Genomic DNA, 15,357 nt, shown 5'->3' with positions numbered 1-15,357 from the left:
TGACAGTGAATGGCCAATAGCAACCTCTTATATAGTGGGTAATAAAAAAAAGAAGAAGGAAACGTCATTTAAAACGACTTGCTCTTTATTTGTGCGTGTGTACCAGTGGGATTTTATTTTTACAGTCAACACATGCTGAAAACTGTGCAGGAGTCATTGCTACTCATACAATGTTTCAGCTTCTGACTCTAGAGCTGCAATGCATTGATACAAGTGGGTCAACATGATATCATTAAGATCTCATCATCACATTGGGTTACTGCCTCGTCCAAGATGTTGTAAATCGAAACATTTTGTTTTTACAGTGCTTACTACCAAGGAAAACCCCTTCATTAAACTGGCTAAGAATGGGCCTCAAACAGTCCATTACTTCAAAGACCTGTTTACCACAACAGGCTTGGAAGAGTTGCTCTGAAGACAGCAGCAAGAGGCTAGAAAGAAGCCGCTCAAGGACGGAGTGACGTTGCTTGCCTGTCGATTCTTCATCCTCGCAAATAAAAAGCTTGATGTCACCAATCAAGTGTGTTCCCAGTCTCTCTGCTGCAACAGATCTAGGTAAGTAGGACACACAGCTGTAAAAATACTCAACGGACATCAATAAAAAAAATATCATTCCGGACGCTGGGTCTGTGATGAGACAGAGGTTATATCTGATTAATGTTGGACATGCCAGGGCCAGTGGATCTGAAGGGAGGTGAAGGGTTTCGCAAATCAACTCTGTCAGCACTAATTAAAAACTAATGAGGCACAGCAGCTTTGCTTTAGGCTGTCAGAATCAATTAAAACGGGACCTGTCGATTGTCGTCAACGCTTGACGTTACTAATTTCGGTTTGGCGTAAAGGTTTTCATTTTCGGCGTTGAAAAAAGGTGGTCTTGAGACTAATCTTTTTAGGTGTCTGTGTGTTGCATTTAATTTCAATGAATTTGAAGCCATTTCGTGCTTTTATTCTGAATTTAAATGTACCCAAAAACTGCTGCTAAAAGCGAAGAAACTGCACTGAATTTGTGTAAGCAGTCATTCAGTTATGGGAATACACAAGATGAATCCACATTGACAGTTAGTGGTAAAAATGATTGCAGGGAATATACTAGCAAAAAAACCAAAAACAAATCAATGAAACCGTCTATTTCAGTGGAAGAGTTTCAGATGTGCTGAGATTTGTTTAGCCAGGTCCACTCAACAAGGACAGCACAGCCGCAAACATCTTCCACGCTGCTGTTTAAAACCTTTTAGTTACCCCCAGGCAGGGGGCTGTCTGACCTAACTAAAAAAAATACCCTCACCAACTGACCCAGCAAGACATTGATGTACAGAAAACTGATAACTGTTGCAAACTGGATTGCATTACATTTTAAATGCTCATTATTTAGACAAGATGAATAGTATATCAGAAAGATGTGCCAAATAAAAAGCACTTCCACATTACAATCTAATTGCATGACTCAAGATAACACTAAGGTATGGTATTAGGAATCTCTTATCCTGTCTCTCAGGAACAGTCCTCACACAGTCAGTACCCTGCAATGCAGACCATAGACAGTCTAGATTTAGGCTACAGTATCAGCTGAGAGTTTTAATCGTCATTTGACTCATCTCCTATTTATTTAATTTAACAGATCCTCACAGCTGTATGCAAAGTGTAGTCTAACCCTACGCAATGACGAATGGTGTCGGGGTGCCAGACATAAACCTTCTTTATTTCGCTTGCCTTGTTCTAATTATACTACGCTGGCAAAAGGCGTGTCTAAAAATAACTTTCCAGAAGACACAGAGCTATTTGGGGTCTGCCTGTGTCATCAAGCTTTTGTCTTGATTGGCTTATTTCGGTTTTTATGCATCGATAGTGTTAGCAGTGGGAGATTGCAACAAACGGGAGTGTGTGGGGGGAAGTGATATGTCTTTCTTTATTGTAGGATATATAAATAGACTGCCAGCAGAACAAATGAAGTCACCTAAGCATATTTGCATTGCTTTTCCAATGAATTTCATAAGAGGAAAAAGCTAACTTTTACAATTGCAAACATTTCTTTATCCTCGCTACTAAACCAATCAGCCATGCTCCAATCACAACTGGGTAACTCTACATGAAGTGTCTAATTAATGTGTATTCACACAGTAGTTACTTAGTAAATACATGTGTACTTACTTACAATTACAATGTTACAATGCATAGCTAAAATGTACTTAATGTGTAAATCTTTTTGCACGAAATAACCCTAACCCTTTTTTGATACAATTGTGTACTTACATATGTAGCACACAATGATGAAGTATATTGTAGCTATGCATAATAACATTGCAACTGTGTAAGTACAAATGTGTTTACTATGAAAATACACAGTAATCAGACACACTTAAAGTGTGACCCACAACTGCACCCTCACTTACATAAATAAAGGGAGTGTGGGCAGGGTATGATATCCTTTATTTAAAATGCTCCATTGCTCCCAAGTTTGTTTTTAGCGCGACTGCATATGATTGAGGGTGTTGGATGTACTAACACAGGCGCTATGGTGATATTACAGCACAGAAGGGAAATCATTGCACACATCCACAGGTTTTAATAGGAATGTAAACATGTATTACTTCTGAAGAGGTAAAGCTAATTTGCCTATAAATTAAAGTAACTGGGGTGTGAAAATCAATAATAAAATGCCTCGTTAATCAAGGGCTAATCATCTGTCTCACACCTAATGCTGACAAGCCAATTTAGAAGATTTGAAACGGGCCGAATCAAAGCAGAGAAGGAGCCAAGGGATGTTTCACTATAGGCAACAAGGCCCTGGGATCCACAGCCAGTCTGTGCAGTGCAGGCCTCTATCAACAGGGCTGCCTCTCCATGCATACTCTCAGAACTCTGCACAGAAAACAAAGCCACAGCACAGGAGAGTGTGGGATAGAAGCTGCAGAGATCCCTCTTAAAGTTAAGACTGTCGTAGGCGTTAAGAGGCGTAGCTGATAGTTGGTGCTCGGACGACAGGCATGCTTTAGAAGTTCAGGGCTCAAACATAGCTATTTTTTTTCATTAATACGTGAAGCTACAAAAACAGGTCTTTTAAAAGCCTCCATTTGCACTTTTTGTCTGACCACTGCTGGACAACAAGCTCAAATGAACTGAAACTGCCTGAACCCAGTTCCTACAGCGCAGGCAACAGTTTAGTGTGAAGCTCTGTTATAAACACAAGAAACGCATCAATAAATGTGTTCGAAAGGATGTTAGACAGCCAGTTATTTACACTGCAACATGGTGCACCAACACAGTGCTGTGCATTTATAAGAAACCTTATTCATATTACATGGCACAAAGCATATCACTAGCTGTTTATCCATCTTAGATGTCACTTATGCATCGGTTTCCTTGGACTATGCATTTTGGATACAGGCATTTATAAATTCTGTTTATGAACTAATGCAATCACGGGCTTGCCTCTGAATACATTTCACAGTGTTGGTATGAATATTTGAACATTTGTCCTAGCTGGGATATTCACAAATAACGTTTGAACAAGACCAGCCAATGAGAGGCTCTTGCTGTGCCAGACTGTACCCATGCATCCTGCACCATCTCTTGTGTGTTGTAACTACAGTGTATTGACCAGTATCCACTCTGCTTATTAATAATATATCATCTAACTTGCTAGATATATTATTATATTATTTCACATTGGATTGATGTTTTTCACACTGGTCTGTGCAATCCTGTTCTGCCCTCTTTCACATATTCCTTTGCAACACATCTCCCCTCACCGGTGCACACACCACCCATTGCTACCCATTGCTGGAGCCTCAGATATTCACTTTGTGCAGATTCCAGAGTCAGATCCTGTGTGTCAGACCACAGGGTTCAGAGGGGCTGATGGAGACATGCCCATTGCAGCCCATTGGAAACGAATGCAGCCAAAATCAGAGCTTTATGAAGAAGTGAAAGCAGTATGAAGTGAACTAAACCTCTCGTTTCTACTAAAATATTGCAAAACACGGATGTTACAGAATCTGAAAGACAGAGAAAGGAAAACGGGGATATCTGCATGTTCAGAAAACATGCAAATGAGAGATGACAAGAACACTGCCCTACAGACAGCTAGCTCAGTGTCTGAACAGTAATCTGTGGTTTAAACACACTTTGAAAATCTTTTGGAAACAACATGAATGTACATCAAAGTTGCAGCTTGAAGAAAAGAATATCTAGGGTATAACCACTGCAATCCCAGTTATTTATAGCACCCCAGCACCAAAGACTTCATTTCAGATAGAAGGAAAGATAGATCACCACCTGTTTTAAACCGTCTCTTTCTGGGTTAGGCAACATATTCATTGTCAAATACTGCCATCTAGTGACCCCTTGAAAAACAAACCTGATCCTGACTTCACAATGGCTAGCACAGCTTTTACAAGCAAGGATTTTAAACTCTTCATTTTAATAAATACACACAAACGGGGGTATCTAACTTCACATCCCTCTCTTCCTCTAACTTCTATTCATGTAATCCCATAGGGAACAAAGCTTCTTATCCAACAGTCCATTTTCCAGCTACAATGAAAAAATGAATGAACTTTATACATGGCAGATCAGTCCAAAGTAACCCTTAAACATAAGTGAATCCAGTGAAAACACAGTGTGCTGTATTCCCAAGGCAGCGCTGACTGGAAATAAAGGCAGGCAGCTCTGCCAGTGACAGTGACGACAGCGATCAATCATTGATGGAGACTTGCTCACACAGTCACTATGTTAACTGAACATCAGGAGGGACACAGAGTGCTGGAGACCACCAGCAGGTAAGATTGACTGGGAGGGTGTTCTGCTGGTTCTCTTGGTGAAAGCTGCCTGCTGCAACTCGAAGCACAACAAGGGAAAATGACAAAGCAAAACAGAAATTTCTGTGCCTCTTTTTCTATGGAGGTCACAAGTCACACCCCTGACCTGTCTGTTTTCATGGTGGTCAACGTAAAAACAGGGGTAAAGTAGAAAGGATAAAAAAGCTAGTTTTTTATTTTAACTGGAATAGGCACAATTTAAAGGGAGGTATAATTTGCTTCCAGTGTGGCACAGATTTTTAAATAGAAGTCAATGGTGGGGTGGACCGTGAAGCAGTGAAAAGACTACAGTGGGAACTGAATCATTAACTGCATTACTTCTTTATTTTCACACAATACTGCATATTGACTTTCTTCAGAACTGATACTGTGTCCAAGGCTGAATGATTAATAAACAAGCTGATGAGAATGCTTTACAGGGCGAAGCAAACCTCAAGGTACCATGCTTGAGTTTTTCTCAAATACAATTCCTCTAACTTCCCTTCTGTCCAAAGAGCAGGTACATTATACCTCTGTCTATATCTAACAAACCACCACCAAACACTACAATAAAAAACCTGGTCAACACTTCACTCTAATGTGCAAATGGAGTCTTAGCAGATGGAGTTAGGTTTTAGAAACTCAAAAGATTTCAACTCATAGTGTTTAATTTCACTTCAAAGTCGTCTGGGTAATAAGATGTTGAAGACACTCACTTTTTAAATCATGAAAACACCTCCATCCTTCTTAGTCAGGAAGCATGCTAATCCATGAGTGAGAGGTTCTAAACGGGCTCTGATCAATATTCATGAGGGAGACAGGGCAGCCGAGCTTTGTCGTTGGTTTAAAGAGATTACCAGTGTGCGACTCTCTGGCTCAAAAGCACATACACATTGTAAGCACAGCTAATGAGATGTTTCCCACAGTGGCCAGACCAGGCAGCACAGGTCTCAATTAGTGATTGCAGCCCATCAAAAATACTTCTTCATTAGAGAGTTTAAAGCAGACTGCGCAGCAGTGACAAAAACACACTTGGATTTTATTCTCTTTAAGGCATAAGGCCGGGAACTGCTTATGAATAGGTTACATTACACAGAGACTGCAGCTCTAACTTCTGCACACTGTGAGTGAGATTTATTTGTGCTTTCCCAATACCTTTGCTGTGCACTTAATACTGTGGGCTGCACTTCACATTACAGCGTGACAAGGCACATGTGTCTTTGTAGTACAGTATCGTTACTGTACCGCTCATGACTCGGTACCTGTGAAACAGTATCAGAACCAGTGTCTACCTTTAGCTTTCATATTACAGTGCCAGTTATGAGACGTATTGGTCAGGCCTCCACTTTTCCAGTGCAGTATAACTTTCATTCTTGCTATAAGGTGGAACACTAATAGCACAGTCACCTAACTACAGCTTCTGACGAAAGCATTATAAAGGAGGTGCAGAGTAATGTTTGTAATACATTACGCTGACGGACCACAAGAGAACCAGCTGGAAAATATTTCTGAAATATGGTAATTGGAGTCTCCTGTGCCAGGCTCTGTGCAATGCATCACAATAACAAGCTATAAAAAAAACAACTAATGGAGACTAATGAACAGGATGAGATATCTCCCCTTGGGTTCCAGTAGTTAGCGTGAGTGAGCAACAATACACAAACTGCCTGGAATCATTACCATCCCCTCGCTACTAAAAGGTCTGAATATCAGCAACAAGCATGCAACATAAAAACAGCCGCTGAAAAGCCTTTGATAACAGGCAGGAATGCGCTCTCTTTCTGCTGCTTTGCAGCTTGCCTGCCATCATTTCTGAAATCCCAAAGCTGCATTTTCCCAGGGAGGGACGAGTTTACAAAACGAGGACCAGGTCTGATTATAGCACACAAATAAAGCCTCAGACATTGCAAAGATGTGACATGAACCGTGTGGATGCAGCAAATACATTTGGACAACCAAGGCCATTAGTGCATGCACATCAGAACCCATTACCTGGTAGTAATACTCCTCATACTCTGCCTCAAACTGACGGCACAGGGCACTCCTAGCCCCCAGTGCATTTTTCAATATTTCTTCACAACCTGCGGGAGAAAAAAGACAAGGAGATACTTTACAAGACCGCAGACAATCAGCTCAACCAATTAGCTTCTCTACTGGTTATTCGTCTCCATTGTGCCACTTGCTCAGCTAGCCGAGTGTTGAAATAGCCTTATCATAGTTATCTGCCCAATTTATAAGGGATAGATATGGTCTGTAACCCTTCGCTTTGATGGATAGCACGAGCATGCACTCAGAGAGCAGCTGCTCGCCGGCTGGATTCAGGAGTATCTATTCATAGTTATTAGTGAGTGACAGCAGGCAGACGCCCTTCAGTTTAAGAGATGGAAAATAATTTGCATAAAAAACAAAAAAAAAACAGAGGTGACCCAGAAAAATGAATCTCGAATCAACATGTGCTTCTGCCAGATAACTGTTCACTGAAAGGAAGAAACAGCTCTGAACCCTCCCACCGATCAAAAGAGGTCAAAAGAGGAAGCTGATTGGCTATCAGTTGCATGTCACTCATTATCTGTGATGCAATGATCTCGTTCTGGCATTTTAAGACTTTCTTCATGTAAATGTTCCATATTCCATTTATTAAGCTTTGAGATTCAGGATCTGGATTCCCACTTTCCAAAGGATCATATAGCTGTAGGCTATAATAAACATATTTCTCAGAAATACATTGAAGTATGAACACTTTGCTGGTAACAGGTGACTGACGTTCTGACACAACGATGTGTTTAATCGTGTTTTTGTCTTTTTTAAATCTCCGAGCCACAGAAATACCAGTAGGGTGCCTACCAACAACATTAACCCTTATACGGTGTCTGTTTTTTTTTTTTTCTCTTTGCTTCCGGTTTCCATCCAATGAATCCAGCTTGTGCCTGCCTCCCCATCAGTGCCACTGTTTTTGCTGTGCGATACAGGCTGACAAATGCCTACTGCTGGGAGGGTTAGACAAAGCATTGTTTTCTGTTCAGAGTGAAAACATGACATTTAAAAAAAAAAGTATTATGTTGATGTCCTGCGATAATATATCTTGTGATCTCGACATAACACAATTTAAACTTGTTGAACAAGTCACTGTAATAAGGAGCCCCTCTCGGGTAAATAACCAGGAGCAGAAATTTAACCCATCTTTCTGCCTCCCCTTTCTTTCTGTATTCACCCTGGTTCATTAGACAGGTTAAGAATAAAGGCATCTCGAATGGAGTTACAGAATTGCCTCTGACAGCACAGGCTGGGTTCCTGGCAGACAGCCGCAGCGAGGCCCGTCTGTGCCAGGCTCTAGCTGGGCTGCTGGCAGCAATACAGAGACTCCCCTGGATTTCAGAGATGGCATCGTGCCTGGCTGTAGCGGCGGCCCCCTGTGTGGAACCAATTTACTATCAACTTTTAATTAACTTTGCATTAACGAAAAAGAAGAAAAATGGCCCAGAACGAAACTGTTCTCATTAATAACAATAATAATGGATTTTGCCTCAGAGACTTCTTCAGTTGTGGTCGGGTTTGTGCAAGACGTCTTGGCAATCCTTCACAGAATACAGGGTGGACTCTTTAAGCAGGGCATGTCGGCTAGAGCTAAACATATTCTCTACCCAAAGTCTTTGTATTTAAATCTCTGGCTTGTTTGCTATATTGGTGTTCAAGTTGACAGTTACTGGCACTGGTTGCATCAAGCCTTGCATCTGCAATGCTTTGTCCTGCATTTCCAGCTTTAACCAGCCTGTTTAATTACCATACTGTCTTTAAATCTGTGCCACTTATGAGATTTGAGAGGGATTTGCTTTGCATTGCAATATTTATTTCATACAATCCAGAATTAAAACCTCCAATTATGGTATCTCCCCTGAGCAGAAACAGGAAAGCAAAATGTTTTTTCTGTACAAGCACTGAATGCTTTCTACCCTGATGCTACACAACCCGCTCTCCTAAAAGGGAAGTCTGTACAATGCAGTGTCCTATATAAGAATTCTATAATTGTGATCAAACATGCACCCAATTCAATGCACCTGTCAGTATACAGGATGCAATGCCTGCCGTGTTGATAGTACTGCTATCAGGAATGCTTGTCTCTGTAAACAAGTTTTTGAAGTGAACACGTATCAAAAGATTCTGCGCCAATGAACATCTGAACTCCATATGGTACCAAACACCACCCCAGGGCAGAGCAGTGACTGGCTGTCAGTTTGCTGTCTTGGTCTTGCCATTCATTTCCATTGGAGTGTTTAAACTGAACACGATCAAAGCTGGAGACTGGGAACGGGAGACGGGCTCCATATCCCAAATGAGAAACTCCAGAATCTGGGAATCTGGGAAGCACTTAATACCTCTTTCATTTCGTCAAGTAAACCCACTGAAAGAAAGAAGTACACAGTAAATGTGATTTATTTTGTAACAGTAACATGTGGTTCTACACTAGTATACGTTCACCAATGGACACAGCTACCATTCCAGGTCTGTATTGAACCATGTGCCTCTGTCTGATATAAAGCTGTCATTAACAGCCCAGATAACTCCTGGTTTACAATATGTAACTGTTACACTATATTGTGTCCTCTAACCCTCTGTGTGGTTCATATTAAACCTGCAAGACTGTTCAATGTTCAAATATGTTTTACGTCATTAGATTTGTGCATCTCCTTTAACTGAACTCTGTAGCAGCTGAAAGCTTTTAGACAAAATGTTGGTCTTCATGCTTGATGAGTGGGCAGCAGCTTTTGTCCCTTTATACGGGCGTGTGGAAACATTTTCTCACCCTGCGTAGGTGTGGATCTGGTTTCTGTAAGACCAGGTGTTAATGAATCTTAAAGGAACACACTGGCTACATCCGTGCCCATGCATACATTTACGCCTTCAGGGAAGAGGCATAAAAATCAAGTAATAATGAGTCAGTCTGTCACTCCTCCGGATTCAGGGAACACAGCATTCTCAACAGCCACTCTCCTGGTATTTAATGCTGAAACATTTCAGCGTTTTCTCATTTTATTCTGCGTGGCTAACTGGACAGGGCTCGGGACTGGCCAGGTTTAGATCAGCCATGGTTTCAAATCATTCGAGAGACGTCATTTGTCAACGTGAATCACATCGCCCTTGAATGATAAACAAATGGGATTTACTGCAATTGTGAATTGAAGCTCCACTGCATGTCATAACTCTTAGCTGTGCAATGAAATGTTCCATGACTAAACAGGATTAACCAGTTCAAAAATCTCACAGCTCTGGTTTTTAGATTACTCTTCTTAACCACAGCTAAGCACACAGCTCAACGCAAGGCCTGGCTGTGTAATTTTAACGCACATTAACTCCACTCACTCAAAAAACAAGCATGGCTTTGTACAAGAAGGACCAGTTCCATTGTTATTTTTGTTATTTTACATTCTGGATTTCTTCTCTAATAGTTTGCAATTGCTTCCAAATGGGACTCATAACAGGACGTGTCTATTGCAATAATGAGAATGATATCTTCAGTCGTCCCCCCAAACCTCTATCAATGATGCTCAATTTAAACGTGGTTCAGGAGCAGGATTCATGTTCTTGATTAGCGGATACAAATAGGATGCTTTGAAGCCTGATTTGTTACACACTGAACAGGGATTAGAGCTCGCTGCTGGGGATCAGAGCTTTTATGGAGTTCATTCAACGTGTTTTTCCATTAGCTGCCAGTGGGGCACCACAAACCCATACTGGGACCATTGCGATAATGGCCACTGAATTAATAAGATAGGATTTCAGCTTAAAGATCTGACAAAGCTCTTTTAATGGGTATCGGTGTATTGATTGTCCTCACACTGTGCTTCTCATGCTGTGATCCTTCCTTTGTTTAAAATGATGTTTTCCTCTTAATTGGCTATCAGCATCACGCCAAGTGTCTAATAACCGTGTGTTTTCCACACGCTCTGCACGGAATTGAAAAGGAAGGTTCTGCTTTGAATGGCTAACTCCCCTTCTGTGTAATATCGCACTTGTGTAGATGAATTGGCTCGATGGACTGCCCAGTCCTCTCAAAGTATTTGAGGAGCAGGAATGAATCAAGTAATAATCTGCACAGCTCTTAGGCTATACAGCTTCGGAAAAACGATTAGCGCCTTCATCACTGTGCAAAGAAACAGACACCCCCTGAAGATTTTAAACCAAATAGACTGAGCAGAGCAAGCTAGCAGAACCGTCCATCTGATCTGTGTGTACTGCCTGAGCAGAGCAAGCTAGCATGATCCTGCTTATACAACAAACCTAATCATATATATATATATATATATATATATATATATATATATATATATATATATATATACATACATACATATATATATATATATATATATATATATATATATATATATATATATATATATATATATATATATATATATATATATATATATATATATATATATATATACTTGCAGCTCTGATTTTTCCTGTCAATGTCAGCCCACTCACATTCATGGCAATACTGCTGCCAGCACACAGCAATATAGAGCTTGTGTGAATAAACTGAAAGCATCACTTACCTTTTATAGCAAACACTCCATGGCAGAAATCCTTAAAGTTTATCCTGCCCAGCTCATTGGGGTCCAGATATTTGGTCAGCTTCTGCACCTACAAAAAGAGAATGTTGTGTCACAAACAACCGTCATCGCTGTAGTTGTGCACAGTAATTGTGTGTGTTTACCACAGTTTACCATGGGTGTTATTTTGCTCTATATGGAGTTGCAAACCCCCTGCAATGAACATAGTGCCACATTCATGCCTGTAATTACAATGCTGTGAGCGTCAGAGAGGTGCTCTAAGTATTCCGAACTGGTTTTCCAATACAGTATCTGTCTTTGCATTTTAATTTCAAAGAGTGCAAATGAGTCTTGAAGGGTCTAAAAAAATAAAGACTGGAAAAATTAACATTTCAGCAGAGCAGCAAATTTATTTTGCAGCATGATTTAAATGTCCTCATTTTGTGAACTATTAGACAGACACAAATTACTGTACTGGTCAGGGGCATGACAAGAACCTTAAAAAAGAAGAGGTGTTGTGGCAAACCTACATCACAATCCCATCCCCTCGGGTCTTGGTGAGAAGCAATGCATTCGCGGTGCTGTTGGATTCGCGTCACCCGCTTGCTACTATGAATCTCGGGACCGCAGAAGTTAATGTTTTTTTTTTATTCCAAGCGAATTTAGGAAATAATTGCGATGACGATTCGGATTGATTTTATACACCCCACCCCCCCTGTTTCCAGGCTAGGTCACACAGAGCAGCAGGAGACCGTTGGAAATAGAAAGTAATATTGTGCTAAATAGGCTGAGCGCTGATCTCAATCTCAAACACATTCTAGGAGTGTGTCGATTTGGCGGCTGCTGGAGATCTCATATGTGATGCTAAATCCAGCAGGCAACATGACCTGTTTAATAATGCAATAAAAAAAGGAATGCTTTTTCAGAAGCATCTTCAATTAGTCTATGGTTGTGCATTGAAGGGATTAAAATACATAAAAACGATTAATCATTACATCAGATCCAGCTCTTCCATGAGTGCTAATCCACTAATCTAGACAAACCGTCATGCAGATTTAAAACTAAATATTTCTTTCAAAGATCTTTTGAAAGTGGCTGCTCTAGTACACTGGGGGGTTTCAGATCTGTCCTCTAAATCACTGCAGGAATTAAAAATAATAAAAAAAAAACAAAAAACAGATAACCACAAGTGCTCTGGCTTCTTCTGTACCACATTCAGGGATGGTTATTGCTATGTTACCTGTTTGATAATGTGGGCAATAATCCTGACACTATCATCAGTGCACTAGAGCAGACATTTAAAAAGGGCTTTGAAACAGAGTTTAAAGTTCCAAGTGTAAAAAGTTGTCAGGATGTTAACAATGAAAAGAAAACGGCAGGTCCGTTATTTAAGCAGTTGTAGCAGCACGCGGGAATGTGGAACGCTGTATTTATCGGAACCCTGCTACTTACTCTTTAACTCATAATAGTACATATTTGCTCTTGCATCTGGCAAAACTGATAAACTGGAAAATCACTGATAACCTTAAAGCTAGCAATAATGTTCTGCAATTAAGGATTTGTAGTATTTACACTATAAATCAGCACACTAAATCAATCTCTCTTTGTAGAGGAATGCGAAATGTTTGAGTATAAAGATTAAAATTAATGCGTTGGTGGTTTCAGTGGATTTCATCTCAATGCAAAGCAAATGCACGTCTAGGATTGCATAAGATGGTTCAGCATGCTGCGCTTAGTTCAGAGCGATAAGACTCCCACCATCTCGGGAAGGGGAATGCAAGCAGACTGCATTGATTTGGCAATCTATGCTATCCCTGCTTTCAGCCAGACATACATTTCAGAAAAGAGCCTTTTCTGTGCGTGTGTGTCAGGTGACACAGGCTCATACAATGGAGAGAGGCAAGGATCACACATTACAGCTCCAGACAAACAACACGCCATGCAGCACTCTGATCTCTTATCTCCCTTGCTGGCGTGTACGGTGGTGCTATGCTGTAGAAGATAACATTTTCACAGCGCTGTGAGGTTTGTCTCCACTGTAACCTATGGGGTGATTATACAACAACCCAGGGAAGAAGGACGTGAGCGCTCCCCGGACTCTGAACGCATGGTGGGTTCCAATGTGTGCAATGCTATAAAAACAAACAGCAGGACCTCTTAACAGGGTAGGGATTATATGATTAAACTGTACTGTAATGGTGCTGCGTACAAAGGACTTGGAATGTGTCCTGGTTAAATAAAAACAGACGTTCACTAAGCAGCACAAAGATGCTGAACATCTGGGGATTCTCATTAGCCTCTCCACCCCCGATATCTGTAACAAAGTCCCCAGTCTGTCTCGCAGCATTCACCACGCAGATAAACTGTTGCACGCAGATCCACAAGCCAGCCGAATTCAGATCTTTGGCTGCTTACAGTAAAAACAGATGCATGATTTTTTAATTTTTGTACTCCGATATTTCCTGCTGCCAACATGACACCTTCCCCGCCTATCACTATTTTTCCCCGTTAGCAGTTAGCTTGTCTTAATTCTCACTTCTGGTGGTATCTCGCAGTCCTGGTTTGCAGTGGCCTCTCAGGCAGTACACACAGATCAGATGGAGGGTTCTGCAAGTCTGTGGTTACATGACTTGAATTTCAACACAGTCATGAACCTCAGGGGCTAAGCTGAATACTCCTAAAATGTGGAAAAATGCATCTGTGGATTGCATATGCTTCCTAGATCTCTCTCTCTGGGAGACAGCCTCAGACACTAAAACGATGGTCTTGATGATCTGAAGGTATTGGGAGCTTCTCTGTCTCTGTCGTCTCTATGCCTTGGTATGTTTTGGTTCAGAGACTACCTAACGAGTTTGTTCCTGTTATCTTAATAAATATTTGTTATCAATATAAATGAGTTACTCAGATGTTACTCCACTCAGGTGCAACCAACCACAAACTACTCTCCTTTACAAGGTTGCTGTGGTTAAGTGTTCACATAGTTATTCTTTCCCATGCATTCCTGCACACACCTTATCACTCAACATTCTAGGCTTAATGTGACGTGGGTCGCTGCCTTAGCAACTCTGCTTATGCCATTTGCACTGTAATCATGACTTTCATCTTTGGCTACGAGGCTTCAATGCAATGAAATGCCAGTTGCAACTTAACAAGCTAGCTGCTTCAGATTACTATATATCTAAGACTGACATCTGGATACATTTTTGTGCTACTGTATGCATTTTAGTGACCAATTTGGATCTTTAAAAGTGAAGTCTATCGTCTCACCCTGACCTCCTGCAGCAATATATACTGCAAACGTTAGTGTGACTGGAACTAAATGTGATCTTTCTAACTCTTTGTATGAACAGCGTCACAACCCTTTTAAAATTAAGAGCAGCGTTTCTACAGCACTATTTTTTTATTCACATTTTTAAAAGGTATTACATTTCAATTTGCATTAAAAAGTGACACTGCCATAATCGTTTGCACATTTAAACTGGGAAAGGGCAAAACATTGCTAAGCTAACATCTCCCACTCAGTAGCTGAGATCAAAGCCTCTGAATTTAGAAACATGTTCAGATCTGTGCAGTTATGACAGGGAGCAGAGAAGGTGCCAAATCTCATTATCACACACTGCACAGCTCCTCTCAGTACAGCTCCCACTTTCATTCCACTGAACCACAGGCTCATGCAACCAAAGAGAACTGGGCTCTTCAACTAATATTAATCAGAGCAATATTCATAGTTACACAAGTGCTTTAAGCACGTAGCAACGGTGCACTGTGCTTGGTACTGCATGTCTCCTCACCCCTGTTTGCACTGTGCTTGATTCACTGATGGTTGACGATTGTATGGGAAAATCTGTTTCATTTCAGAACAATTTTATAAAGAAAAGTCAATCACGGATGCTTCTCTTTTTTACAAAGGGCGATCTGACCCTGTTTTGCACAAAATCAATTAATTTATTGCTGCGTGTAAACCCTGATTGATCCTGCCCTGGCACTGATACCTTAACAGACAGATC

The 15,357-nt window shown here is 40.8% G+C and overlaps 1 protein-coding gene across 2 annotated transcripts in view; it reads right to left on the bottom strand.

The window, feature by feature from the left end:
- LOC121295605 (rab11 family-interacting protein 4A-like) overlaps positions 1–15,357 on the bottom strand; it is a 51,701-nt gene that overhangs the window by 31,427 nt on the left and 4,917 nt on the right. For both annotated transcript variants that reach the window (XM_041220463.1, XM_041220464.1), the window contains exons 3-4: positions 11,354–11,441; positions 6,789–6,877 (exon numbers count right to left, since the gene is read on the bottom strand). In XM_041220463.1, coding sequence (XP_041076397.1) covers positions 6,789–6,877; positions 11,354–11,441 — 177 coding nt within the window. The remainder of the gene's footprint in view (positions 1–6,788; positions 6,878–11,353; positions 11,442–15,357) is intronic.

The sequence above is a fragment of the Polyodon spathula genome, chromosome 20 (assembly GCF_017654505.1).
Source record: "Polyodon spathula isolate WHYD16114869_AA chromosome 20, ASM1765450v1, whole genome shotgun sequence".
NCBI classification, from domain to species: domain Eukaryota; kingdom Metazoa; phylum Chordata; class Actinopteri; order Acipenseriformes; family Polyodontidae; genus Polyodon; species Polyodon spathula.
Note: the sequence above shows the minus strand (reverse complement) of the source record. Positions and strands in the feature narration are given on the sequence as shown.